This window comes from Puma concolor, chromosome A1, assembly GCF_028749965.1.
Source record: "Puma concolor isolate L17-30 chromosome A1, mPumCon1.1.hap2, whole genome shotgun sequence".
Taxonomy (NCBI): Eukaryota; Metazoa; Chordata; class Mammalia; order Carnivora; family Felidae; genus Puma; species Puma concolor.
In genome coordinates this window covers 9,107,491-9,132,333 of record NC_141667.1, presented here as the reverse complement: position 1 = coordinate 9,132,333, position 24,843 = coordinate 9,107,491, and the positions used below count along the sequence as shown (strand labels likewise).

The window sequence follows — 24,843 nt, the reverse complement described above, 5'->3', positions numbered from 1 at the left end:
TAGTTCTAGATTCTTTTCAACCCACCCCATTGGCATGACTGTGACCTACATAATGACTTAGGAAAAACACACTGCAGGTCTCTGGCCTTTTCTGTGTTATTGCAAAGTATGTAGCTGAATTAAGGGTTACTGTTTTCTGAGATCGATATTTAGCTACAGAAGGCAAGAATGAACAATTCCAGAAGTCTCTTTAAACCTGTGCAGAATAAGTGCATATAATCATGAAAACTCTAGAATTTCTAGCTCAGTTAGGAAAAAGCAGACTACATATTACAGTATATGTGTTAATACGACCTGTGAGTCTGAATTTTTATGTACAAAATTAGCCTTTCAAGCTTTCTACCTGCCTAGGCTGATCTCTGCCCCAATGACGGTGGATAGCAAGCTTCCCCAGCCAATACCGGAGTCTCGAAGGAGAGGTTCTTTGGGGGCGTACCACAGTCCGAGGCATAGAGCTTTCTCCTGCAAACAAATTGGCTTCTCTTTAGGGAAGAATTTTTCAACCTTAAAATATCAGTTTGTGTATAGGACTTAATACTGCTTGGATACTAAACAGCACCTACCCCTAGACTTGGGGATAGAAGATGAGGATCTGAGTCCCATCTTCGTTTTACCAAGTGCATGACACTGGCTGACCAACCCTTCAGCCTCTCCACACCTCTGTTTGCGTTTCTGAGAATAATCAAAAAGATTCAAGGACGGTGGTTTTCACAGATTGCTATGTGGTCTCTAGTCAATTCATGTATGTGAAAGCACACAGAGATATTATTGAGATACTGGTATTATACTCAAGATGCATTGCTTCAGGTACCTTTCTAGGTTCAATGGAAGGTTTTATGTCCCTCTATTCTGCAGTTCCCTTGGAATTTGTCCCCTGTGTCCAGTTGGATTATTGTGTCTTGATCATATCAAGGATGCATATAATCTTGAATTTTAACTATTTACCAGGTAATCATTTCACCTCCTCTTCCCAGTCCCCCAGAACTGAGTCATATTGAGCAGACCCCTGGGCTCAGCTTTGAGGACTATCCCACCCTGGGGAAGGTCCAGAATGGTCAAAGAAGTCACAGTCAATGCCCTGGAAATATGCTTCCCATACCAGAGGGTAGCTGTTGCTTTCTGTGACCTACTAAGACTTGGAGATCCGCTGTTGCTCATAGTTTTGGTTTCTTCTGGAAGAGTTAATTGCCCTAAAGGCAACATTCCATTTCCCTAGGTGGAATTTTAAAGCCCAGTCTCTCCCCACCCCCCACCCTAAGAAATCCTCTCACATCGTCCTTATCCCCCAGCAGAATGCTTCATATCCTCAGGACTGTGGTCTAATACCACCTCTAGCCGGAGCCTCTAGGCAAGACTTGATGAAGGAAAAAGTTCTGTAGAAAAAAAACAAATCATAATTTCAAATCCAGAACTGTGAATGCTTTCAAAATCCCTGGAAATTTTGTTATTTTCTACCTCAATGCACAGTAATGTTAATAAAGCAAATCAATAGTTAGTTATATGTAAATTTTACTTCCATTATAAAGTAATTAAGGATTATCCTATAATTTTAACCTTTTTCATCTTCTCATATAACTTTGCTGTTTAAAATTGGAATGAATAAATGCTGTTCATTTGAAACCTAGTGAGCAATGGAAAATCATTCTAAAAGGCACACAGTGTTTCGGCTATTGTGCTGACTGTTTCGTCCTTGCCAGGTGATATGTCAGTGCTGTAATATTATGATACATTGCTCATTGTTGCAATTATCTTTGTCAGAGTGCATCTAGGTTTCATGCTTGAGATGTGTGAACAAAGTCATGAGATGGAGAATCTCGGTTTGTTTTCGTTGAGTATTGATCAAATACAACACTGATTCTATAAAAGATGAGCAGATCTGATTATTACGTGATATGTATTTCAGGAGCACATAAATCACATTTTTAATTGAAATTTCTTTGCAAAGGGACCTTAAATTGCTACCTTTAATATCCTGCCTGGAAGGCATTTGTAGGTTTCTGGTGATGATTTTATGAATCTCTTCAGAATTTACAGAATTGTTTCACTTGCTAACTTCATAGGCAAGAAAGTTCATCAGAGCAAAGTCATTCAGTCTTCCTCAAAGGCAAATAACCGGGACTCACAGTTCTCTTGCTTTATAGATTGTTTCACTGTGTACATGAAATTAAAGATTTTATTTTGTTTTGTTTCACTTTTACTGAGGTTTCCAAAGGTCTGGGCACTGTGGTGTTTCAACTTTCACTGCCCTGGAGATGCACTGTCATGGGGGAGGGGGTATGGCCAGGACAAGCCATGACCTCAGGGCAGAGAGAAGTAACCAAGGGAGGTCTCTGTGGGAAGCCCCCCAGTGGCAAGTAGAATGGTGACCACTGATCTTAAAGGGCCTTCCCTCTCTCACGGTGGCTCACTCTCCTCCGCTGAGCTGTGATCTTCGGTAGGGTAGCGACCAAGGGGAGCACCTTTGGCTACGGTTTGTAACTGTCCCCCTCCCCACCATGCCTCCCTCTTCTTCCTTCTCCTTGCATTTAGTCCCATCTGCCTCTGCCCCCATCATCCTGGCTCTTCTTCCTTCTGAGGGTTCTTTCGTATCTCAGTCTGCCCCTCACCTGGGCCTCTTGACTCTGTCGGTGCCTTGAAGTTGCCACAGCAGCAGTGGGGACAGTATGTTCCTGGCATCCACAATGAAACTCTGACTGCACTCCCCATAGACACATCGTATTTCTGGTGATTAGGCCTATAATACCATCAGTATGGATTAAACGATTTTTTTGCAGGCTATTGCAATCTTCACCATCTGGTATATACTGTTTGCTTGGGACTCTATTTTCTAAATTACAAGAAAAAGGATTACGATTGTACTTTTGTTATGCCCTTCATGATGAAATTGGGACTGGATGGGAGCATTTTTATATCCTTGCTTGACTTTTTTCCAGATTTCAAAATACCCAGTCTTACCTGTGTCCGTGAATTGGCTTATTATTCAATATCCAATGATGAGAAGGTATATTTGCATTGTTTAGAGTTCTCACCAAAGAATTAGAGGGAAGGAAGGCGGAAGAAGTTCTTAAATGGCAAACATTATAGGAACTGATGCTTTTTGAGAAATATACATCACTTTTATACTATCGCGTGTCAAATCTGTGGTTTCATTCGAAACATGAAGCCATGTTATATTCTTGAAAAGAAAGAAGTGGGGAACTTGAAATCTGGCCACATTTATCAGGAACGATACTATTGTCTAAAATAGCCAAAGAGGGCGATTAAGGGTGGATGATGATTACAGCGTGGTCTGTGTGTATATAATTATGCTCTATCAAAAGAGGGAGAGACTTTGCGCTGTGGTTCAGATAGCATGAGAAAGCTTGTATTGCCAAGTCCTTCCCACCCAACTCCCCCTCCTCACCCCAAACCCCTCTCAGACACGCACAAGTGTGCTTAGGCTCTTTTAACCCCCAAGACGAGTCGGTAAAACATTCGATTAAAGACATTTGCTTAAAAAGAAAGTGGGCAAACTCCCACAAGGAGCCCATTGAAATAGAAAGGAATACAATAAAATGCACTTTCTCATACAAAGTATAATTAAATAGGACGGCCAGGAACTGAGTCTCATATCTCCATCACTTGTAATATCAGCCACATTAGCAACACCAATTTGAGCGCTGTATCTTCTCATTGTTCTGCACACGGCTGCGATGGCAAAGATAACCAGCCAGTGGCTGCTTATTCTGTGAGATCAGGGTGGATTCTGCATTGTTTGAAGACCTATTAATATTTTAAACACTGTCTACCCTTCAGGCATTGAGGTATTACATCACTATTTATACAGCGCAATTTGCCACTGCTTGGAAGGTTTCGAGCACTTCAGCATCCTGATAATTAAGTAGGAGATAGAATTATATTAACACAATTAACATGAGCCAAAAGGTAGACTTTTAAATTATTTCAAATGTTTCTGATATTGTGTAATCCAAAAATAACTCCTTGATTAACTAATTTGTCTCATAAGAAATGTCTCTATGTAGGTCAGGATGAGATCACTTGAAAAAAAACTACTCTTTTGAGAACTTTTAAACCGCCAAAAAAGAAAAATCTCATTTAAGAGCTGGAGTCAAATTATATGGTCATTTTAGTTCTCAGAATTCAAAGCATAGATGGCTGGAATCATGCGCGTGTGATAATTCTAGGCTACTCTCAATAAATAATACATGTCATTTCTGCTTCACTGAGGCTGTCACTTACTGCTCTAAATGACTTTCAATGCAGGGCCCAGCCTGCTCTCCCAGAGTGCACTTCAGCTCAATTCCAAACCTGAAGGGTCCTTCCAGTATCCGGCCAGCTACCATAGCAACCAGACCCTGGCCCTGGGTGACACGGCCCCTTCGCAGCTCCCTGCCCGAGGCGCGCAAGCCCGAGGTGCGGCCCACGGCTTCAGCCAGGTACGTGTGGGAACGGGGGTTCCACGGGAGCAGGTGGGGAGCAGGGCTGCCAGCTGGCCACCGCGTTCCCTCCTCCCCTCTTCAGGCATGCCCGGTAACTTGGGAAAGTTAGGAAAGATGCCTTCAGGGCTGTGAGTGGAGGAAATGAATGATCAAATACCATTATCAAGTAACACCGAATTGTAGATATTTTCTTGAGGAATGTCTGTGGATCACTCCTGCTGCCTACTTTGTACAGGCTCATCTATGTGAATGTGTGTCTCGTTACTATTTCTGTGTCTATATGGGATATAAATATGACAGACACTCCGAGTTTGTGAGTGCACCTGGAACCAATTTTTTCTCCTAAAAAAAAAAAAAGCATGAAATTATTCCTTGGGCATAATCGTATCAAGGAACATAGTATTAATGCATAATCAAGTACACGGAACTCTTCTGTAGATAACTGTGATTAGTTTAGGAGTGGTTACACGTTGTCAGGTTTGATTTTGAAATGTGCCTATAATTGTTTCTTTAAAGCCCCGCACTTTCTCCTGTCGTTTCACAGCACAAATTCATCAGGTGCAGTTGAGATCAGCTCTTGGTAAAGAGAACTAGCTCCTCACCTGAATTTGTTTTTCATGCGAGATGTAAGCGTTATTTACATGTTAATTTGGGGGTTCAGGCTTTAGTTGATCAGCCCACCAGAATTAATGTATTGATTGGAGGGCTCTCTTCTCTTCAGCTACTTTAAACTTACTGTAATCTCTGCATGTTTGGTCTTTGAATGAAGAACCGGCCACCTTCAAAGTAGCCCTTTAAGCTGATGAGCTTCATTTCATCCTTTCTTCACTAACGCTCGGGACCTCCGTACCCCATTACCTCCGCCAGGAACAGTTCCCCAGCTGCACTACCCATCTGGGGGCTTCCAACGACCAAACCCATCCATCTCTGTTATCAGTTATCGTTACTTTGCATCCGTGGATCTTTCCACCTAAAAACTGAAAGCAACCTGAGGGCAGGGCCATTTTCCTCTTTTATCAGCAGCCCCTAGCCATCCTGGTGGCCCTCTGGAAATGTCTGCAGACAGATAGGAGGTAAGACAAGCCAGAGTGGCATATGGTATAGTCACCGGGAGATGCTGATTTTCAGTGACATGGACACAGAGAAGCATGAACTGAAAAGTCTCAGTGCATTTGAATTATTAAATTATTGCCCTGGCAATATGTTAAAAATACGATTACCTCCTGCAGGCAACACCCTTGTCCATCAGTGGCTTTGTGACTTTTACCTTCTTGGGGATGCCAAGCACAGGGTATGTGAATAAAAGGGAGGAGGGGTAAATAAAACATTCCACTGAGAAGATTGGCCGGCTCCCCTGTTGTGGTGCAGTGTGTGACCCTTGCGGTGCTTGATTCTTTTAATGTTTATTTTTGAGAGAGTGAGAACGTGAGCGGGGAAGGAGCAGAGAGAGAGGAGAGAGAGAGAGAGAGAGAGAGAGAGAGAGAGAGAGAGAGAGAGAATCTGAAGTAGGCTCCAGGCTCTGAGCTGCCAGCACAGAGCCCAACATGGGGCTCAAACTCACAGACCGTGAGATCATGGCCTCAGCCGAGGTCGGACCCTTAACCCACTGAGCCACCCAGGCACCCCAGGATCACTGTTCTTTAAATGTACTGGTCTGTTCTATTGCCCTGAAAGAAAGATGCAAGGATATGCGAGGGAATATCTGAAAATGGTTTTTAATTTATTAGAAAAAAATCATACACACATGCATTTATCACATATACATAATACTGCGTATTTTTTCATTACCTACGAACATTCATTATGTGATGTTTGAAGCACTGGGTGTTGTCAGCATAGGAAATATTGTTAGATTTTTTTTAACCTAATTTTATTTTATTAAGAGATAAAATGGAAGCTGTGATTTCACTATGTAGATGTAGATTTTTTTTTTTTTCTCAAAAGCATCCCATTCTTGAAAGGAACTATTTTTCTCCTTCTCATCTGTCTTCTCTTTGACCATGATACAGTGATTGTGGTCGAATGCACTCAATTTTGAATTCTTTGGAAGCAAGCAACTATATTACACACCGTCTTTTATCCTTACATCTGACTATACTTCTAGGTCCAAGAGGCCACATTCAGAAATGAGGAATATTTTATACTCAAATTAACCTGCGAAGGTTATGAATTTAGCTTTTACCAGCCTCCTAGAACTTCTAAGACACAAAGGTAGTAAAACAATAAAGTTCTATCTTTAAAAAAAAAAATATCTTGAACTCATATTACTCATGTTTGGCTTTTTTTTTTTTTTTTCATAAATACCTAAGACCTCTGTAATTTGAGCTGAAACACTGAATCAGTTTCTTTTTTTAAATCTGTATTACCATAGCTGAGCATCATGGAAAATAGAAATGTCAATATAAAATGAAAAATCAGTTAACTTCTCAACTCATCTGTGAGCATCTTCTAAGTTCAATTCACACATAGCTGTATAATGACTAGCTGTTAAAGCAAAGCTTTCTTATAAAATTAATAGCTACCATTTATTAAGCACGCAGAAGTAATCTGTTTTACATGCATCATCTTATTTCATGCCCACCATGGGGCTGTATTAGTATCTACACTTTAAAGATGGGAAAATTCAAGCTCATCACATTTAGAGATGTTGTCACACACCATTTTAAGGAAGCAGTGGTAAAACAGGGCACAAAATCTGGACTGAGTTGAAGCCTAGTGATTCCAGTACTGTTTCATAGGTTTCCTTTTATTATTGACCATTTCAACACCTTGGATCTAGTAAGAGGTCTATCAATGTGGACAAGCAGTATGGCGGTTTATCTACTTCCGTGTTATAGAAGTTCTGCTTGGAGCTAATTCTTTCATCCAGTACTTAACATGGGAATATAACAGTGGAAACTCAGAATGACAGGATTGGGCCTCACATTAAAAGTCTGCTTTAAAATTTAATCAGAAAATGTAACAAAGTTGTAAAGATATCAAAGCTATGTATTTGAAGTCATCAGAGTTATAGTTTGAAGACGTCTATAAATGTGCATGTTCAAAGCGATAACTTAGGTTTGAGCCAAAAGTGACTGGCATACTCATTTACTCTGGCAGGTGGGTGGATGGAAAGTCTGAACATTCCAAGCAGGGGGTTGTTCTAATCCACTTGATTAACAGGATTGAGGCTGTTGACAAATACCTAAATCTTATTTATTTTACTAAGTGGTAGATCTTGGTACCATGATTTACTTTTAGCTTTTCTGTGCTGCGGTAGGAAAGTCATGTTTTATTGAATACCCTATAGGACCTCTGACTTCAAAATAATGTCAGAGAAGCGTTGAACAAGTAAACAGTATTTTTTTTTTTTTTTTTTAAATTTTTTTTCAACGTTTTTTATTTATTTTTGGGACAGAGAGAGACAGAGCATGAACGGGGGAGGGGCAGAGAGAGAGGGAGACACAGAATCAGAAGCAGGCTCCAGGCTCTGAGCCATCAGCCCAGAGCCCGACGCGGGGCTCGAACTCACGGACCGCGAGATCGTGACCTGGCTGAAGTCGGATGCTTAACCGACTGCGCCACCCAGGCGCCCCAAGTAAACAGTATTTTTATTTGGCTTTAGCGTTATACCTAGAAAGTAGGGGCACCATTTCCCATTCCAATAGCATCCCTTTTGTTTAGATTATCTCGAGAATCCCTCTATTCCAGTGGTTTTTCAGAGCCCAGTGACACATTCTTTTCAATATTCTGACTGGTGCGAAAGCTCATTTCTTCAAGGCTGGATTAATTTTTAGAATACCTTGTAGTTTGAAAGTGCCAACGGGGCTAGAGAAATTCAAATTATTGCCAACAGATGCCAGACCAAGTTAATAAGGTCAATAATCAATCAACACAAAAACATTTCTTTTTTTTTTTTTTTTTTGGTTGGTTGTTTTTTTTTTTGTTTTTTTTTTTTGTGGGTCTTAAAAAATATGTGTAATTCTAAAGTAAAGCAAATGGTTTTGTGTCTGGCTCATAAATCATGTCACCATGCAATGTCAAAGGAGTATCATGTGTGTTCAAAGATTCTAATTTCAATTAAAAAGAAAAAGCTCTGACTTATTCAGCAGAATAAATGTTGGTGGAGTGACCATCACCCGCTCTACACCAGACCCTGGCAATACATGCATCACCTACATTGCCCCATCGTATCTGCAGATAAAACTATGAGTCACAGGGGCACCTGGGTGGCGCAGTCGGTTAAGCGTCCGACTTCAGCCAGGTCATGATCTTGCGGTCCGGGAGTTCGAGCCCCGCGTCAGGCTCTGGGCTGATGGCTCAGAGCCTGGAGCCTGTTTCCGATTCTGTGTCTCCCTCTCTCTCTGCCCCTCCCCCGTTCATGCTCTGTCTCTCTCTGTCGCAAAAATAAATAAACGTTGAAAAAAAAAAAAAAAAAAAAAAAAAACTATGAGTCACAAAAGGTGCAACAGAATATTGATTCTCTGGTGTTGCCCTAACTACAATCCTTGGAAGTCCTTCCCCTCAGACACTAGGTTGAGTTTAGGAGACTGGGAGGCATAGAAGGTAAGACCCTACCTATCAGCCCCCAGGGCCTTTCTGGGAAGTTACATGAGCCAATTTATGGTTATTCTTTCCCCCACCTTGCAGTCTCCATGCCCCAACCTCTAATCAGGCTGTGTAGATAACCTCTCCCTCCCTCCCTCCGTCCCTTCCTCCTCCAAGTCAACCTTGTCCTTTATGTAACTCTCCTGAGGTGCCCCAGTTACATTTGTGTATCTATGGGCTATTCTTTTTTTTTTTAATGTTTATTTATTTTTGAGAGAGAGAGAGAGAGAGAGGGTGCAAGCAGGGGAGGGGCAGAGAGAGAGGGAGACACAGATACCAAAGCAGGCTTCAGGCTCTGAGGTGTCAGCACAGAGCCCAATGCAGGGCTCGAACCCACAAACCGTGAGATGATCGTGACCTGAGCCAAAGTCAGAGGCTTAACCGACCGAGCCACCCAGTCTCCCCATCCGTGGGTTATTCTTTAATGCATCTGAGACGCTTTGTGTGCCTGTTGTAAGCCGTGTGCTGTTGTGTGTGCTTGGGAGAGAGCAGGAAAGAAAATAGACACAATCCCCACCCTCAAGGAACCTACATTCCAGCAGCAGCAATGAGAACGCAGAATATCGACACGGGGAATAAGTAAATTACATAGTTTGTTGGAAAGCGATGATTTCTATGAGGAGGAAATGACTCAGAACAGGATAAGCAGGATCCAAAATGTGGGACCGGGTGTGGTATATGGGGCCTTGTGCAGAAGGTAAGGATTGGGAAAGACCTGAAGATGGGGAGAGAGGTCGCTGTATGTAGGGGTGTCGTGGGGACACCAAATACGATGAATGGCTCCTGGATGAGGTGGCCTGGCATCTTGATGGGGCAGCAGGGAAGCTAAAGTGGGTGCAGGACTTTTCAAAGGGGCTGGAAACCCAGCCCGTTATTGTGAGGACCTTGTGTTTTACTCTCAGAGGCACTGCATGGCCTGACTCAGGCCTTGAAAGCATCATTCTACTGTATCACATATAACGCCTGTAGTTAGTCACACAAGAGTCTGTTTCTTCCGATCAGACTGCCTTTGCTGCCGGAGTAGGAACCACACACAGTTGACTTCCATATCCCAAGTGACCGGCCCAGGGTTCACCAGGTGTCCATCAGGCTCCTCAAACCCCAGCCTCCCTCTTTACAGTCGTACCACAGAGGTTGTGGGTAGAGAGCTGATAGAGAAGCTGGCTCTCCTCCAGGCTTGTCTGCTTCCGCTCCCATCAGATTCCCTGTGGATTATATGAAATGCATCGAGGAGTCGCTCTAAAAATGTCAGTGTCTCCCCATGTGCAAACATGAAGTAGTCTCACCGAGCATTTCTTCCCTCAAAGAAACAAAATGTGCAAGAGAGAAAGTATATCCCTGTATAAAGGGCACTAGCAAAGTAGCATTGGACCCTCAAGGTTTTAACACCGCTCTCATGTTCTTCCGCAGAACTGATGTACGTAGGGGCGTATTTATAATTCTAGAAAAATGCCTGCTCGCTGTAGGAAAGTCAGAATCATAATCTGGTTTTGTAGAATAAAACTGGGCAATAGTGGATATATCCTAGAAAAGCAGTAAGCTTTCTCAGAAGCAAAGTTGCCATTTCTTTTTGATGCGGGCCGCTTATTTAATGTGGCACCGACTTTTATGTCTTAAAAGTGCTCATGTAGACTATATCGTAATTATAAATATGCCATCTGCCCCCGTGGGCCAGCGCCCTGGTGTTTGTTGAATTTGGACCATCTCTTACAGGTGGTACAGTCTCACATCAGGACGATGTGAAGGTCAAGGAGGTGGAGAGCTCTGGGGATGGTGGCTCAGTGGACAGAGACCCACGTGGTGTAGAGGAGGAGCAAGTCCCCAATAAACACCTATTTATTGACCGCTGAATGAAAAGGGTCATACAGACAACTGGGGTGACATCACTCCGATTTGCTTCATTATGAGCAAAGTCGTTGTTTGGTAACATTAATGAAGAGAAAAGTCACCCATGACCTTGGGAAACACAAAATTACATGGATGCATTTAGCACATATACAGTGCATAGCATTTAGAGGAGAAATCATGCCATTTTGTCTATTTTCCTTGACTTGTCTGTGGGAAACTAGCGGTTCTTTTGAGATAGTTTTCAGATGACCACCTATTGGAAATCTTTCCTCATTGCGCCGCTTTAAAATCTTCCCCCTCCATTTTCTGTTTCCAGTATAAATATATTTAACCTGACTTCAGTAGGTGAAACATCTCTCCTTGCAGGGAGGGTGTGTGTTGCACTATAACATTTCCTCTCCTAAGTAAACATTTGATTTGGCTTCTTGAAGTAAATACTGAATGAACCTCTTGCCGAAATAAACCGTTTTTCTTGGTAGTATATTTTTCCCAAGGCCCGTTTAGTTTTTTTGAAAAAGTTGCCATCCAGAAACCCTCCTTATATATTCTTTAAGACAAATCTATATAAGTCACTGTTTTCTTTTTCTCTCTTTTCTTTCCATTCATAGAGACTTTTAATGGCCATAGGAAATACTTTTCTGAATATTTATTGATAATGGCCCTAATCATACTTTTATTAAGTGGAGGTCAGAGGGTAGGAAAATCCATCACCCAGGATGCAAAAATCTGCACCACCCTGTTTTTATAGTGTCTGGGAAACCTTGGAAAAGGGCTCACTTAGTGCCTCCTTCTCACTTGAGTGACAGACATGATTTGCAAGAGCAGTGCTCTCTCCCTTTGTCTCACACTCGCTCTCGCTTTGTCTCATAATTTTGAGACCCTCCTGCAAAAAGAAAGCAGTGAGTGCGGTCTCCATTATTATCTCAGAGATTATAGCTCTTAGGGTCCTTTAAATCAAATTGTCCTCCTCTGAAGAAGGAATTTCTTCCCAACTCCTTGGTTGTTACAATTACTTAAGTTTACTTTGCTCTGGGTATCACCTTTTGCTGTTACGACAAGGTCACCGCCAGGTAAACCCTGTGCTTCCGTTCTCATCCAGCAGTGATGACTCCAGGGATAGTGTGAACTGTGACCAGAAGCTGTCTCTTTATGTTTCCTGTTAGTTTTTACCAAAACCAGTGCTCCTCAAGGGAATTGCTGGACAAAGGTCTTCATGATTCTATTTGGCTATTTCCAAAATCAAACCATTGTCACAGCACCAGACTTTTCTACCTTGGGGATTATTTTAAAGAGTGACATTCCTTCTAAAGTTAATTTCAAAAGAGAGGTTATCAAAATTGGGGGGCGGGGGGCAATGGTAGTAGTGCTCAGGAAGATGTATTTCATCCCAGGGGTAAGTTAGTTCAAGGGCACAAAACTTTTGGGGAATGTCGATTCATTTTAATTATTTTGTACTGTAGGAACATTTCTGATAATACCTCAATGCGACTGCTTTCTGGAGGTGTGATTTCTTCTCTTTTCCAAGTTGTGACGGTCAACGGCTTTGTCATCCTGAGCATCTGAGTGTGCTCACCTAAAGCCCCATGCAGACTTACTCTAGGAAAGTTCTCCGTGCTCTCAGATATTTTAATCAATAGCATGTAGCTAATATTTCTAAATCGTGTGACCAGATTGTTATGGTTTAGAAATGTATTTCTTCAGAGACTTCATCTTATGGGACACCCGGGTGGCTCAGCCGGTTAAGCGTCCAACTTTGGCTCAGGTCATGATCTCACGGTCCGTGGGTTCAAGACCCGCATCGGGCTGTGTCCTGACAGCTTGGAGCCTGGAGCCTGCTTCTGATTCTGTCTCCCTCTCTGTCAGCCCCTCCCTGGTACTCTCTCTCTCTCTCTCAAAAATAAATAAACATAAAACATTTTTAAAAGATGTCCTCTTAAAGCCATGTCCTATTTATTTAGTATTTAAACGTTATTCAAGCTTCTTAACTCATCAAACAAATATTATTCAGTCATTGCTTTTACTCTCTTATTTGCCTCAACTGGCTGCCCACCCCTTGCTCACTGAGTCAGTGTTGTCTGTGTGTGTGTGTGTTCTTTGGCGCCCTGGCCCTGTGGTGTCTCCCTTGCTTTGAAACGTGCTCACCAGCTTCACCTCTCATTGCCAGTGTTTTTGCCCAGGACCTCCGTAGTCACCACAACCAGGACTGTCTGCACCATGAATTATTAGGTTCGCCAGTCTGATGGTAATCCCAGGAAAGTGAAAGTGATGAATGTGGCCCGTGGGGAAAACAGACAGCTGATCGACGGCTCCCTCTGGGAAGCCGTGAAACAAGGACTCCTGTTCCCCATTCCTGACAGTGTCGGCCTGGCTGCCCAGCTTTCCGGGCAAATACTCCTCCTGACCCAGAGTTAGGGGTCTCGCTGACAATTCCAGGAAACTTGGCAGGTCTGAATGCGTCTTCACGGGGACTTCCCATAAATCATGGGCCTGCTTTATAGAACGTTGTGTCGCCCAGTGACACTGCTTACTTGTGGTTTGAAGTCAAGATTCCTTAGACAGTCCAGGCTGTCAAGTTTCTTTTTTAACTGGCTGGAAGCATGGCTGGGTTTTGTTTTGCTTTGCTGGCACTGCCCGATCCCCAGACAATGAGGATTAAACAAGTTTCCAAGTTTGGAGAACTTCTACCCCACGTCACCCCCATGCCTAGCCTCACCCTGTTTATGCAAGATAAAATGTAAAGGATGAGGAAGTGACTCTGCTCTCTGTGGAGGCCAGTGCCACATTCTGGTCCAAGAGTGCCATGTTTTCAGAGATTCAGGCTTCCCGAAAAGAACGATGTCATAATTGTTAACCTGGCATTATTCTGTATAAATGACGATAGGTCTCCACAATAATGTCATGGTAAAATACGATCGCAGAGAGGCCTTCAAGAACAAAGTCCTCATTTGTATGTGGAACATAGCAGGTGCTAGTTTATGGTTTATTGAGTTAGGGAGTGAATTAAAGCATGGATCTTGAATACTGTTGGCTAATGGGTGGTGGGAATAATGTATACATTGCCTAAATTCCCATTTTAGTATTCTTTTTACTACACTTTGAAAATCCATTCTCCCCTTAAACACTTTCATAAAGTAGGTATAAAGGTACTCCACAATTACACAAGAGGCCTTGGTGTATAAGTGTATACACACAAACACACACAAACATAAATGTATAAATCACGAGTATTTGCTAAATCTGACCCATCTGAAACTTCTATGTAAACTATTATGCAGACGAAATACCTAATCTATAAGAACTTTCATAAATTTTATATATTGCTCCTGTCATTAAAAAACAAATCCCGACTTTTTTTAAATTTGAGATATAATGTACTTAAAGTAGCCATGGGAACTGAAATAATGTTTCACTTTTCTCTTGATGAATTTCCATAATGGGAAGCAAGAAAGGAAAGACATTTAGTGTGTACCAAACTCAGCCTATTGGAAACTATTTAATCAGAGTCTCCTTGTTAATTTCACATGGGTGGGTCTCCTATTTCAGAGGGGTAGGAAAAACAAAGTAACCCTTTGGGTGGAGTCTGTTCCCAAGAGCTGAAAATGGAGACCCTGACAGAAATCGTCCTTCTCCAAAGCCCATACTGTGATCTAAGACAGTTATTAGGGCACAGTCTGCCCCAAGTATGTAAAAAAAGTTTTATATCATCCCAAGGGTCTCATCATCAATTAGAAGGTTATATCAATTCTTACTGCATTTCCAAATATCCTTAGGGAAGAAGATGTAATAATCATTAGTTTTTTGTTGATATTGTTGTTCGGGATTTTTTTTTTTTAATGTTTATTTTTGAGAGAGACAGAGCACAAGCAGGGGAGGGGCAGAGAGAGAGGGAGACACAGAATCCAAAGCAGATTCCAGGCTCTGAGCTATCAGCGAACCATGAGATCATGACCTGAGCTGAAGTCGGATGCTTAACCAGCTGAGCCACCCAGGCATCCCTGGTTTTATTTTGTTTGTTTTAAGTGAAGTTTTGGAATGCTACCTTTAAAACTGGATTCACAGTTTTATAGTGTAAACACACTTTTAAGGTGGAATTGAGCTTCTGTGACAGTCAAGTGGGTAACATTCATTCTATGTGTGTTGAAACCTGCTTATCTCATTTTAACCCAATGACCTAGGTAGTAATAAGCCTACATCTGAGGCACAGATATTGTATCCTTAACTGGCTAAGAGTTGCTAGACAAATTATAGAATGGAACAAAACATAAACACAAGAGTGGAAACAAGCTTCCAAAACATTACTGCTTTTGTCTAATTGATGCTCAAAAACAGATTTCTTTGTGTAGCCAAAGAATCATTCTTAGGCCCTGATTACTCCACAGCCTTCAGAATGGGGTCTAACATCCAAGGGTTATTTATTGAAAACTGCAAAGGGACATATGCAATAGTCAGTCCAGTGAGGGAGGCCACCACCTACAGTTGCCTGTTGGAATTCAAATTAATTAAAATTAAATATGTGTTAAAATCCAATGCCAATGTTAAGTACCCAATAGACTCCTGTGTCTAGTGGCCTGCCATATTGGACAGTGATACAGAACATTAACAATGTGAGCAATACCAATCTTAAAAAGCATATAAATTTTTTTTTATGTTTTAATTATTTTCATATAAAAAAATGGCCAAATTTCACCAAGATCCTATGCTATTTTAAAGATTTTGGAATGGGGCACCTGGGTGGCTCAGTCAGTTAAGGGTCCAGTTATTGATTTCAGCTCAGGGCACGATCTCACAGTTCGTGAGTTCAAGCCCCCTGTCAGGCTCCGCGCTGGCAGTGTGGAGCCTGCTTGGGATTCTCTCTCTCTGCTCCTCCCCCCTCTCAAAATAAATAAACTTAAAAAAAAGAGAGAGAGAGATTGTCAAATGGGCTGCTATAGCCTGTCAAAATATCTGGAGGTGGTAGGCCAGTTCTCAAAACTTCTACGGACTCGGGGGCCATTTAAGGGAATCTTTTGAGACAGTAATATTTAGCAGCCAGCACTCCTGAGACTAGAAGTGTCAACGGATTAAAAAGAAAATTAAATGCGTGCAAAGTGTGTTCAGGGTTTTTCTGGTAGCCACATCAGTCTAACATTTAAATCCTAGAGTTCTACATAGCATTGTTTTCATTTATATTTGTATACTTTAGTATTTATTAAAAATTGTGCCACTTGGTGATAGCATTGCTGATGTCACATAGGGTTATTAATGTTACATATCCAAGACATAACTCAAAGTATCTGTTCTGTTATAAGCAGGGAACTCTCTTGTGAGCCTCTGGGGTTCTCTCTCCTCTTTATGCTCCTGTGGGAAGGGGTTAGAGAAAATTCCTGTTGTAGGCTTTTCTGCCACTTGTCAGCTGAGTTCTGCACAAACAAATGTAGCTCAGGCCCCAGGAGAGCTTCAGAAGAAAAGTGAAGGAAGGAGGTCCCTGTCTGCAGCTTAATGGTGGTTCTCACATCAGCAGCATCTGTCTTCCCCGGGAGACTGCTGGAAATTGAGGCTCACAGGCTCACTCCAGACCCCTGAATCAGAATCTCTTCTAGATCTGTGGCTTGTAAACTCTAGCGAGCACCATAATCACCTTTGGAACTTATTAAAACAGCTCCCTGGGCCCCTATCCCAGAAGTTCTGATTCAGTAAGGGTATACTGATTCTGACTGCAGGCAAGGGCACACTTGGGAAACCACTGCTCTGGGATAACTTGTTCTCTTGTTTGCTTGCACACTGGAGTCACCTAGAGAGCTCCCCAATAGCCTGATGCTTGAGTCCCACCTCCAGAGATTCTGAGTGCATGGATACGGAGATTTTTTACAGAGATTTTTTTAAAAAATCTCCTTTGCCCATGATAATATGAAGCCAGGTTTGAGAAGCCCAGCCTGTATAAATTTCATGCCCAGAACTTCTACCTGGATGGAAGCAACATTGGAAGTAAACAGCACCCTTAGGACTCTGGATGATGCTGGGATAAATCTCTGGGGTTCAGGATGAACACACCAGTTTTACAGAGCTTCTCCACCATCCTCCACATATAACCCCCCTCTGCACCCCCAGTGTCAAAGTCTTGGGACCAGCTTTATTAACTATCCCTTTTTTCTGCAAATATCTGTGATATCTGTGCTATGGATCAGGCCTTGTTCTAGTTGCTGGAGACACATCATTGAACAAAGTTATGGAGTTTATTTTACATTTTAGTTTCACTCCTACCGTTAAATTCAAGATAATTGCTCAGTGATGTTAGAGGAAAACTAGAGCTGGGCAGTAAAGTGGTAAATAGAGATTTTATTCAGGAAAAAAGAAAAACTACTGTAGTAGAGGAAAAGAGACCTTGGTAATGAACTAGGCTCAGTCCTTTAATTCAACAAGGAAAAGTGGGATTTATGGCCAAGGAGCAGGGTGGAGTCACAGGGCAGAAAAGAGGAAACGTTAGGGTTGGAAGGGGATTCTGACTTAAATTCACCTCACAGGTACTTGCTGAAGGCAAGCCCGGTGCTCAAAAGGCACCTGGAAGGTGGTGGGGCCTGAGGAAGGAGGTCCGATCTGCAGGGTGGCCGGGCATGGAGCATGGGGGCTTCCGGCTAAAGTGACTCAGCAGGGTTCTTGCTAAAAATGAACAAAGCAGAGGTGAACACGGAAGGGCCCCCAGCCAGGGTCTAACTGAGAAAAGAGCTCAGAGGAGCCTCACCAGAGTTTGGTCAAGGAGAGAATCTTTGTCAGCGGACTGATCTAAAATATACACAGATACGTAAAATACATACATCGTATATAAATGCACACACAATCGTACACGCACAGAGTCTCAACCAACTGCTGTCTCCTCTCATCCCACTGCCGTTAATAGAGAATTTTGATTTTACTCAGTTAAGTCTCTGGGATCTCCCCATGAACCTGACAACCAGATAAATTTTGGAATGGAATGGAATGGGGTGTGTGTGTGTGTGTGTGTGTGTGTGTGCGCGCGCGCGCGCGCGCACGAGGATGGAAGTGCCCCGCCTGTTACTTGCCAATTGCCATTCCAAAACGGGTGGGGAGGCAGCATTGAAACTTTTAATGGATGGCATCTGTTCAGGCTCTCGCCCCCCCCCTTCCCTCCACCTTACCCGCTTCCTCCTTCCCACTCAGTTCCCACCCCTAATTTCAAAACCTTCCTTCCCCAGCTTCTCTCTCTGTGCACAGTCCTACCCCCTTTTCACACCAGCCCGCTCTCAAAAACCTTTCTGCTCCTCCGGGAAAGCCTGGAAGATCCCAGACCTCCTGCCCAGAAGTGGTTGACAATGTAGTGTTCTCATTCGAATGCAAATTTGTCTCTGGACAAGATTCAAGGAAACCGCTTTCCCCTCCAACCGTCTCTCCAGCTCCACCCCAGCCCTTGTTGTCTTTTGTGTTCCTGTAAATAAATGAGAGGCAACTGGCTTTCAGTTTGAAGACACAGCTGCAGGGGGCTCTTCAAAGACAGCTAGAGAGAGAGAGAGATGCGGAAAGATTTGTCTCCCAGCGTTAAAATCTAGAAAAGGGAGGCTTTTTTAGTCTTTCATTTGCAATGGCTCTGATTCCTCCAGATACCCCCCCCCCCCTTTTTTTTAAACTACTGAAAGACTAAGGGTACTTCTTTTGACTTAATAGTTTCCCCTCCTTCTAACTTTTCTGGTCCCCAAAGAAGAATCCACACGGCCATAGCAACAGAATAAACTCTGAGAAGTATGTTTGCTCTTGATGTTCTCCAGATAAGTATGCAACTGAGCCCATTTTGGAGGCAGAAACTGTATCCAGTGAAATGACGGTGGGGGTGGGGGATTCAGTGCCTCGATTTCTCGTTTGACAACGAACGGATCGTGATTGCGTTCAGGTGTATCCCGGTGGCCCCGCTGGCCCCTGCGCCTAATGCGATGCCTCTGCTATTCCAGAAACATCTTAGATATGCAAGCAGAACAGTGTGCCCCGCTCGCCAGACGCGATCCCCATCCCGTTGTGGGCCGGCCCTTGCCGGCCGGTTGTCCCTCGTGTCCGAAAAGACCCTGCCCGAGAAGATCGGGGGCCTCTGCGTCCCGACCCCGCGCGCAGGGCAGCTCGGCGGGCCTGCCGCGCGCGCGAGTTTCGCTCCGTCGCCGGGGCGCGGGGGGCGCGGGGGGCGGGCTTCCCGCCGGCTAAGCGCGCGTGTTCTCTGCTCTCCCGCGCACAGGGCACCACGAGCCGCGCGGCGCACCTGGCGGGGCCCGAGCCCGCGCCGCCGCCGCCGCCGCCGCCGCGGGAGCCGTTCGCGCCCAGCCTGAGCAGCGCCTTCCACCTGCCCGACGCGCCGCCCGCCGCCGCCGCCGCCGCCGCGCTCTACTACTCGAGCTCCACGCTGCCCGCGCCGCCGCGCGGGGGCTCCCCGCTGGCCGCGCCGCAGGGCGGCTCGCCCACCAAGCTGCAGCGCGGCGGCTCGGCCCCCGAGGGCGCCGCCTACGCCGCGCCGCGCGGCTCCTCGCCCAAGCAGTCGCCCAGCCGCCTGGCCAAGTCCTACAGCACCAGCTCGCCCATCAACATCGTCGTGTCCTCGGCCGGCCTGTCCCCGATCCGCGTGACCTCGCCCCCCACCGTGCAGTCCACCATCTCCTCCTCGCCCATCCACCAGCTGAGCTCCACCATCGGCACGTACGCCACCCTGTCGCCCACCAAGCGCCTGGTCCACGCGTCCGAGCAGTACAGCAAGCACTCGCAGGAGCTGTATGCCACGGCCACCCTCCAGAGGCCGGGCAGCCTGGCAGGTAACCGGCTCGCCAGCCCGCCTTCCGCGGCTCCGCCCCGGGGTGGGGGGCGGGGGACACCTGGGCGCGCGGTAGGGGCGCGTGCGGGACCCGAGCGCCCCGCCCGGGGTGGGGGTGGGGGGCGGCGGCTTGAGCGCAGCTCGAGCTGGGCGTGTCTGGGCCAGTGTGCAGCGTGCGGGGTGGAGAGGGAGCCAGGGCGTCCCTAGGCTTTGCCAGTATCTCAACTACGATGCGCCAGCTACTTCTTTGAGAAGTAATGCTGTGTCTCAAACTGATTTCTCCAGCTCTCACTCCCTCGCTCTCTCCCTCTCAGTCTCTCTCTCCCTCCCTCCCCCCAATCTGAAGACTTAGACATCCATACAATTCAGTCATGTTGAATAAAGAATCACACAGACCTGTTGATTAATGTCCAGAAAAAGAGCCACGCAAATAAAAATCGCAGAATCCAAGTGATCGCCTATAGTCACCTACAGTTGGTGGTTTTATATATATATATATATAAAATACATAATACATAATATATAATATATAATATATAATATATAATATATATATGTTATATATATGTATAAGATTTTTCCCAAAGCAGCCTTTCAGTTCACATAGATTTCAATTGTAGTGAGAAAGTAACCAAGGATTAATTGCTTTGAATTGTTACTACTTCGTTATGGGTCTCTTTTCTTCAAACTTATTCTATTTTGTCTAAATTTAGTTACTGGGAAAGTGAAAGATTCCTCCAGACCTGTCATTGCATACACATAGATTCCAACAGTGGGCATGGAGTAAACCAGTGATGAAGTCCCTTGAATTCGTTACCTGCTTATGGTAGGCACAGAGGGGTTGGTGCTAGGAAACCTTTTCTCTGCCAGTTCAGAGGAGGTGACTTTTCTGTAGTTGTTGTGCCCGTCAAAGACCAGGCTGAGCTGGTGATTCTCTGCTGGTAGCACCATATGTTCAGCTTAGACGGGACACTGTGATTGAAAGACTGTTTTGTCTCCTAAAGCACCTGCCGACTCACCCGGATTTATTGTTGATTTTTTTTCCCTCTTATGAAAGTATTTGGTAATTGTGTCACTCTAGTAACAGATGCTATGATCATATGTTTCCTTTCTTGACATAAATAGATGACTGCAAGATAAATAGGATTAAAAAAAGAAAAAAGGAACTTGTTGCATGCAGAAGGCAGGTGTCCGAGGGCTTCTTTAATTCAGCACAGGTAATTGCTGGTGTGGACTGGCCTGGGGTAACAGGATGCAGGCTGGAATTCAGCTGCCCCCGATTTATGTTAGCTGTGCTTACTGAGATGAAAATATTTCCTCTCACACACTCCATTGTCTTTAATAGAATTGTGGAGGTAGATGATCATTAATGCCAACCCAGTAGCAGGACCAAAATCTCTAAATGTAAGGACTCAGGTTTGGCAGTGTGGATGGCAAAGGTGGCCAGGAGACATGTATGGCAACTTTGTGTTTATAAGCTTGGAAACTTTGTTTTATGAATTTGTACAATAAGTTACTAGATCCGTCAAGGAGGGGGAACCAGCAGCAGAACTTGTAGAAGACGGAAGCCCTGTGTGGTCCTCCTTAGCCACAGGGCAAGGACCCCCAAGGAGTCCCTGAGAGCCCTGCGATTGCTAATGGCCATTTCATTCCCTGTGCAAACCTGGGGAAAGAAACCAAGAGCTTAGCCCTTTCTCCTACTGAGTATATATACATATATATATATATATATACACACATATATGTATGTATATACATATATGTGTATGTATATACATATATGTGTATATATATACACATACATACATATATATCCTAAACGTGTGATTGTTCCACTTGATCGTCGTAGTTAAAACGGGGAGTATGGGTCTGTTGGAGAGTTTGCGGGAGTGTGAACGGGGCAGACGGAAAGTCTGACTGCTCGGTATGTCCCTGAAGTTAGGAGTAAATATGTTGTGAAAATCTCTTGCTCTCTATAAAAGCTTGAATGAGTGTTTCTAGGATCTGATGTGGGATGTGTGTATGTGTGTTGGGGGGGTGGGGGGGGAGGTAGGGAGGTGCTGGCCAGAAAGAGGGAAACCGTCCCTGAGATCAACAATCCCACGTGCCTTTGCTGCCTCTGCATTTCCATCTGCCCCTCAGATGTTCTGACCATATTTCATTTTTGCTACCTGGCGGGGGTAGGGGGAATATCAATGTGCCATTGATGATTCTTAATTCTAGAGCTACAATGAACATGCTTAATGTTTGAATTATTTTGTTTAAAATGCATGCTTTTAAATATCCATTTAAAGATTTTCTCATGCAAATTACTGCTGGTGGTGCTTGAGTTTAAAATTACTCCATAACTCTGCATAAATACTTGAGTGGCATAAGATCATAGTCCCCATTTAGGAATTAGAAAACTGTGGCCCAGAAAAGATATGGGGAGAGACTCTAACATTTGCAAGAGATCAGGCAGGACACTTGGAGCTCTTACCAAGTGGGACCCCATACCTCAATCTGTGTGCTTCGTACCGTACCTGACTGGCATGGTAAAGTTTGGATCCACCTGGTTTGCTAGTTGAAAGCACCATGAAAGTCAAGACTGACAAATACCTTTTAGATTTTCAGGGTTGTGATTTTGAAGATTTGTCACTGATAACTAGGGAGTACAAATTACGGGATAGGTAGTGATTTTCGCTACTGAATGACTTAATTCATTCGATAATTATTAAGTACCTCTTACCTACCGGCACTGATTAAGACCCTGGGGATCCAGCAGTGATCAATATCAACCAAAATCCCCGGCCTCCTTTCAAATGGAGGAGACAGAAAATCAGCGAGATAAATAGTTTTGGTAGAGTGGCCAGGGAACGCTCTAATTAAAAGGTGACTTTTGAGTTCCTTGTGAAGGAGGTGAGGGAGCTGGCCCTATTGATGTCTGGGGAAACTGCATTCTGAAAAGAAAGAGTGGCAAGTCCCGACGCTGGTAAATGGGGGTATGTCTGATATGTTTGAAGAACAGCAGGAAGTCGAGTGGGGGTGGATCAAAGAGAAGGAGGGCAAAGAAATGACCTGAGGTCAGCAGAGTGAGCAGCCGGGTCAGGGTGAAAGCTGAGGTTAGGGAGAGACTGGTAAGCCTTGAGGACTTGAGGATGCCAGCTGTGGCCAATCCATGGGAGCCATCGAGGATTTGAGCCGAGGAGTGACACAAGCTGCCTTCGTTTGTAACAGGGTCTCTCTGGCTGCTGTGTGGAGAGTACGTTGTAAGGGATCAAGGACAAAAGCCAGAATGCCGGTCAGCAGGGTTATTGCAGTAATCTAAGCAAAAGAGGATGGCCTGAGCCAGAATGGTAGCAATGGAGGTCATGAAAAGTAGGGTAATCTCGATGCATATGTATGTGGAGCTGAGCAGGTTATCTCACACAGTAGGTTGTGATGGTAGGAGAGAGAAGATTCAGGGAGTCCCAACAGCCAGAAGAACGCAGTCTCCATGGACTGAGGTGGAGCCAGGCACAGAGAGTCTAGTTGGGATTGAGGCAGTGCTAGCGAATGTTAAGGTCTTGGTTTTGAACATGTGATGTCTGTCAGCATCAGAATGCACATGTAACTCAGACCGTTGGATCTGTAGGTCAGTTCAGAGAAGAAGCCCCTGAATGAGGGAGTCATAAGCAGGTGGATGATATTAAGACCGTGAATCTAGAAGACATTAATTACCTAGGAAGTCAGTGTAGAGAGAAGAGGTCCAAGGACTGAATGCTGACCACCCCCGCCCCCGACAGATGTAAAGGTCTGGGAGTTGAGAAGAAGCCAGCAAAAGAAAGAGATAACCAGAAGTGTAGGTCAGTGTCATTTCTTAGAAGCCAAGAGAAGAGCGTGTCTCAAGGTTAGAAGATCAATAAACTATGTCTGGTGCAATTAAGAGGTCAAGACAAAGGAAGACTGTTCGATGATACTGGTGCAATGATTTCAGTGCAGGATGGTGGTGAGATCCTACTGAAGGCAGGAGGTGGCCCAAGAAACAACGGGAGGAGGAAAGCTCGAGACGAAAAACGTGCAGAACCTTTCCAGGGAGTTTTCCTTGCTTTGCTACAATCACTTCCAGAGATTCAAAGTCTGTCTGAGGATTTCAAGTCCTCAGTGGTAGTGGGCGCTTGGTAAAGAACACAGCTTCCACATTTTCCTCTGGATCTTACCAACAGCCAAACTTTATAAAAGTCTGGCCGGAAATCTCAGAGTTCCAGCTCTCTGGGAAAAAACCCCGATTCAGATAAAACCTAGAAAAGTATGATTTCTCAGGTGTTAGGTCTTCAGGATCCAAAGACCTCTTAGAACGTTTTATCCCCCTCCTCCCACCCCCGCCTCCTCCTCCTTCTTGCAATTCTTTGCATCATGGAACAGTGGCTGAGTGAAAACCTAGCTCTGCCTTGTGGGAGGTCCCTAAGGTTAGGTATATTACACCTTGACATTGTTCTCTCATCCAGGGGATCACAACAGTATCTATTTCTATAATGTCAGGCATAAATAAGATAACGTGTATAAAGTTCTAGCCCCTTTCCTGGCTCAGTAAAAGTTAAGTCGTATTATTTAATAATACCTACCATATAAACTTGGATTCGTAAGGAAGAAGCCATTCGTTTTTGTTTCAGACAACAGCAGGTCTTTTGAGTCCCCAAAACATGCCAGTTTCTGTGTTGGGCACACAAAGAGGAGTGAGAGATACTCTTTGCCCTCAAGAGACCCAGCCTCAGAACGGATAAACGAATGCACAGTTTTAGCCCTCATGCTGGAATAAGACAGATTTCGGTTACTGTGGGAACTTACTGCAGGGGCATGTGATGGTGGGTGTTCGATGTCTGCCACTGATGCTTCCTTGACGTTGCAGCTCCAGAGCTAAGTGGTGTAAGCAGAACCACTGAGGAATGGTAGCTGGAACAAAGTCCAAGAATAGAGAAGGTAGGGAGCGTGAGGGTGGAGACTTCCAGCAGATCAGGGTTTCTGGAGGGAGAAATGGATGGTTCAGGTGGTGAGAGAAGGGGAGCAGGAGAGGAGAAGCAAAAGCCGTGTTATTTCATCCTCCCGGCGGACAGCCGACACGATCATATTTGCACATTAAAAACTCCATTCCAGGCACCGAGTGAAAGAAGGATTTCTTTTCACAAGAAAAAAGAGGCAGGGGTGCCTGGGTGGCCAAGTCAGTTAAGCATC

At 44.4% G+C, this 24,843-nt stretch overlaps 1 protein-coding gene across 5 annotated transcripts in view; it reads left to right on the top strand.

The window, feature by feature from the left end:
* Positions 1-24,843, top strand: part of CTNND2 (catenin delta 2) — a 945,427-nt gene that overhangs the window by 525,219 nt on the left and 395,365 nt on the right. For all 5 annotated transcript variants that reach the window (XM_086676153.1, XM_086676178.1, XM_086676183.1 and 2 more), the window contains exons 6-7: positions 4,264-4,436; positions 19,087-19,654. In XM_086676153.1, coding sequence (XP_086532279.1) covers positions 4,264-4,436; positions 19,087-19,654 — 741 coding nt within the window. The remainder of the gene's footprint in view (positions 1-4,263; positions 4,437-19,086; positions 19,655-24,843) is intronic.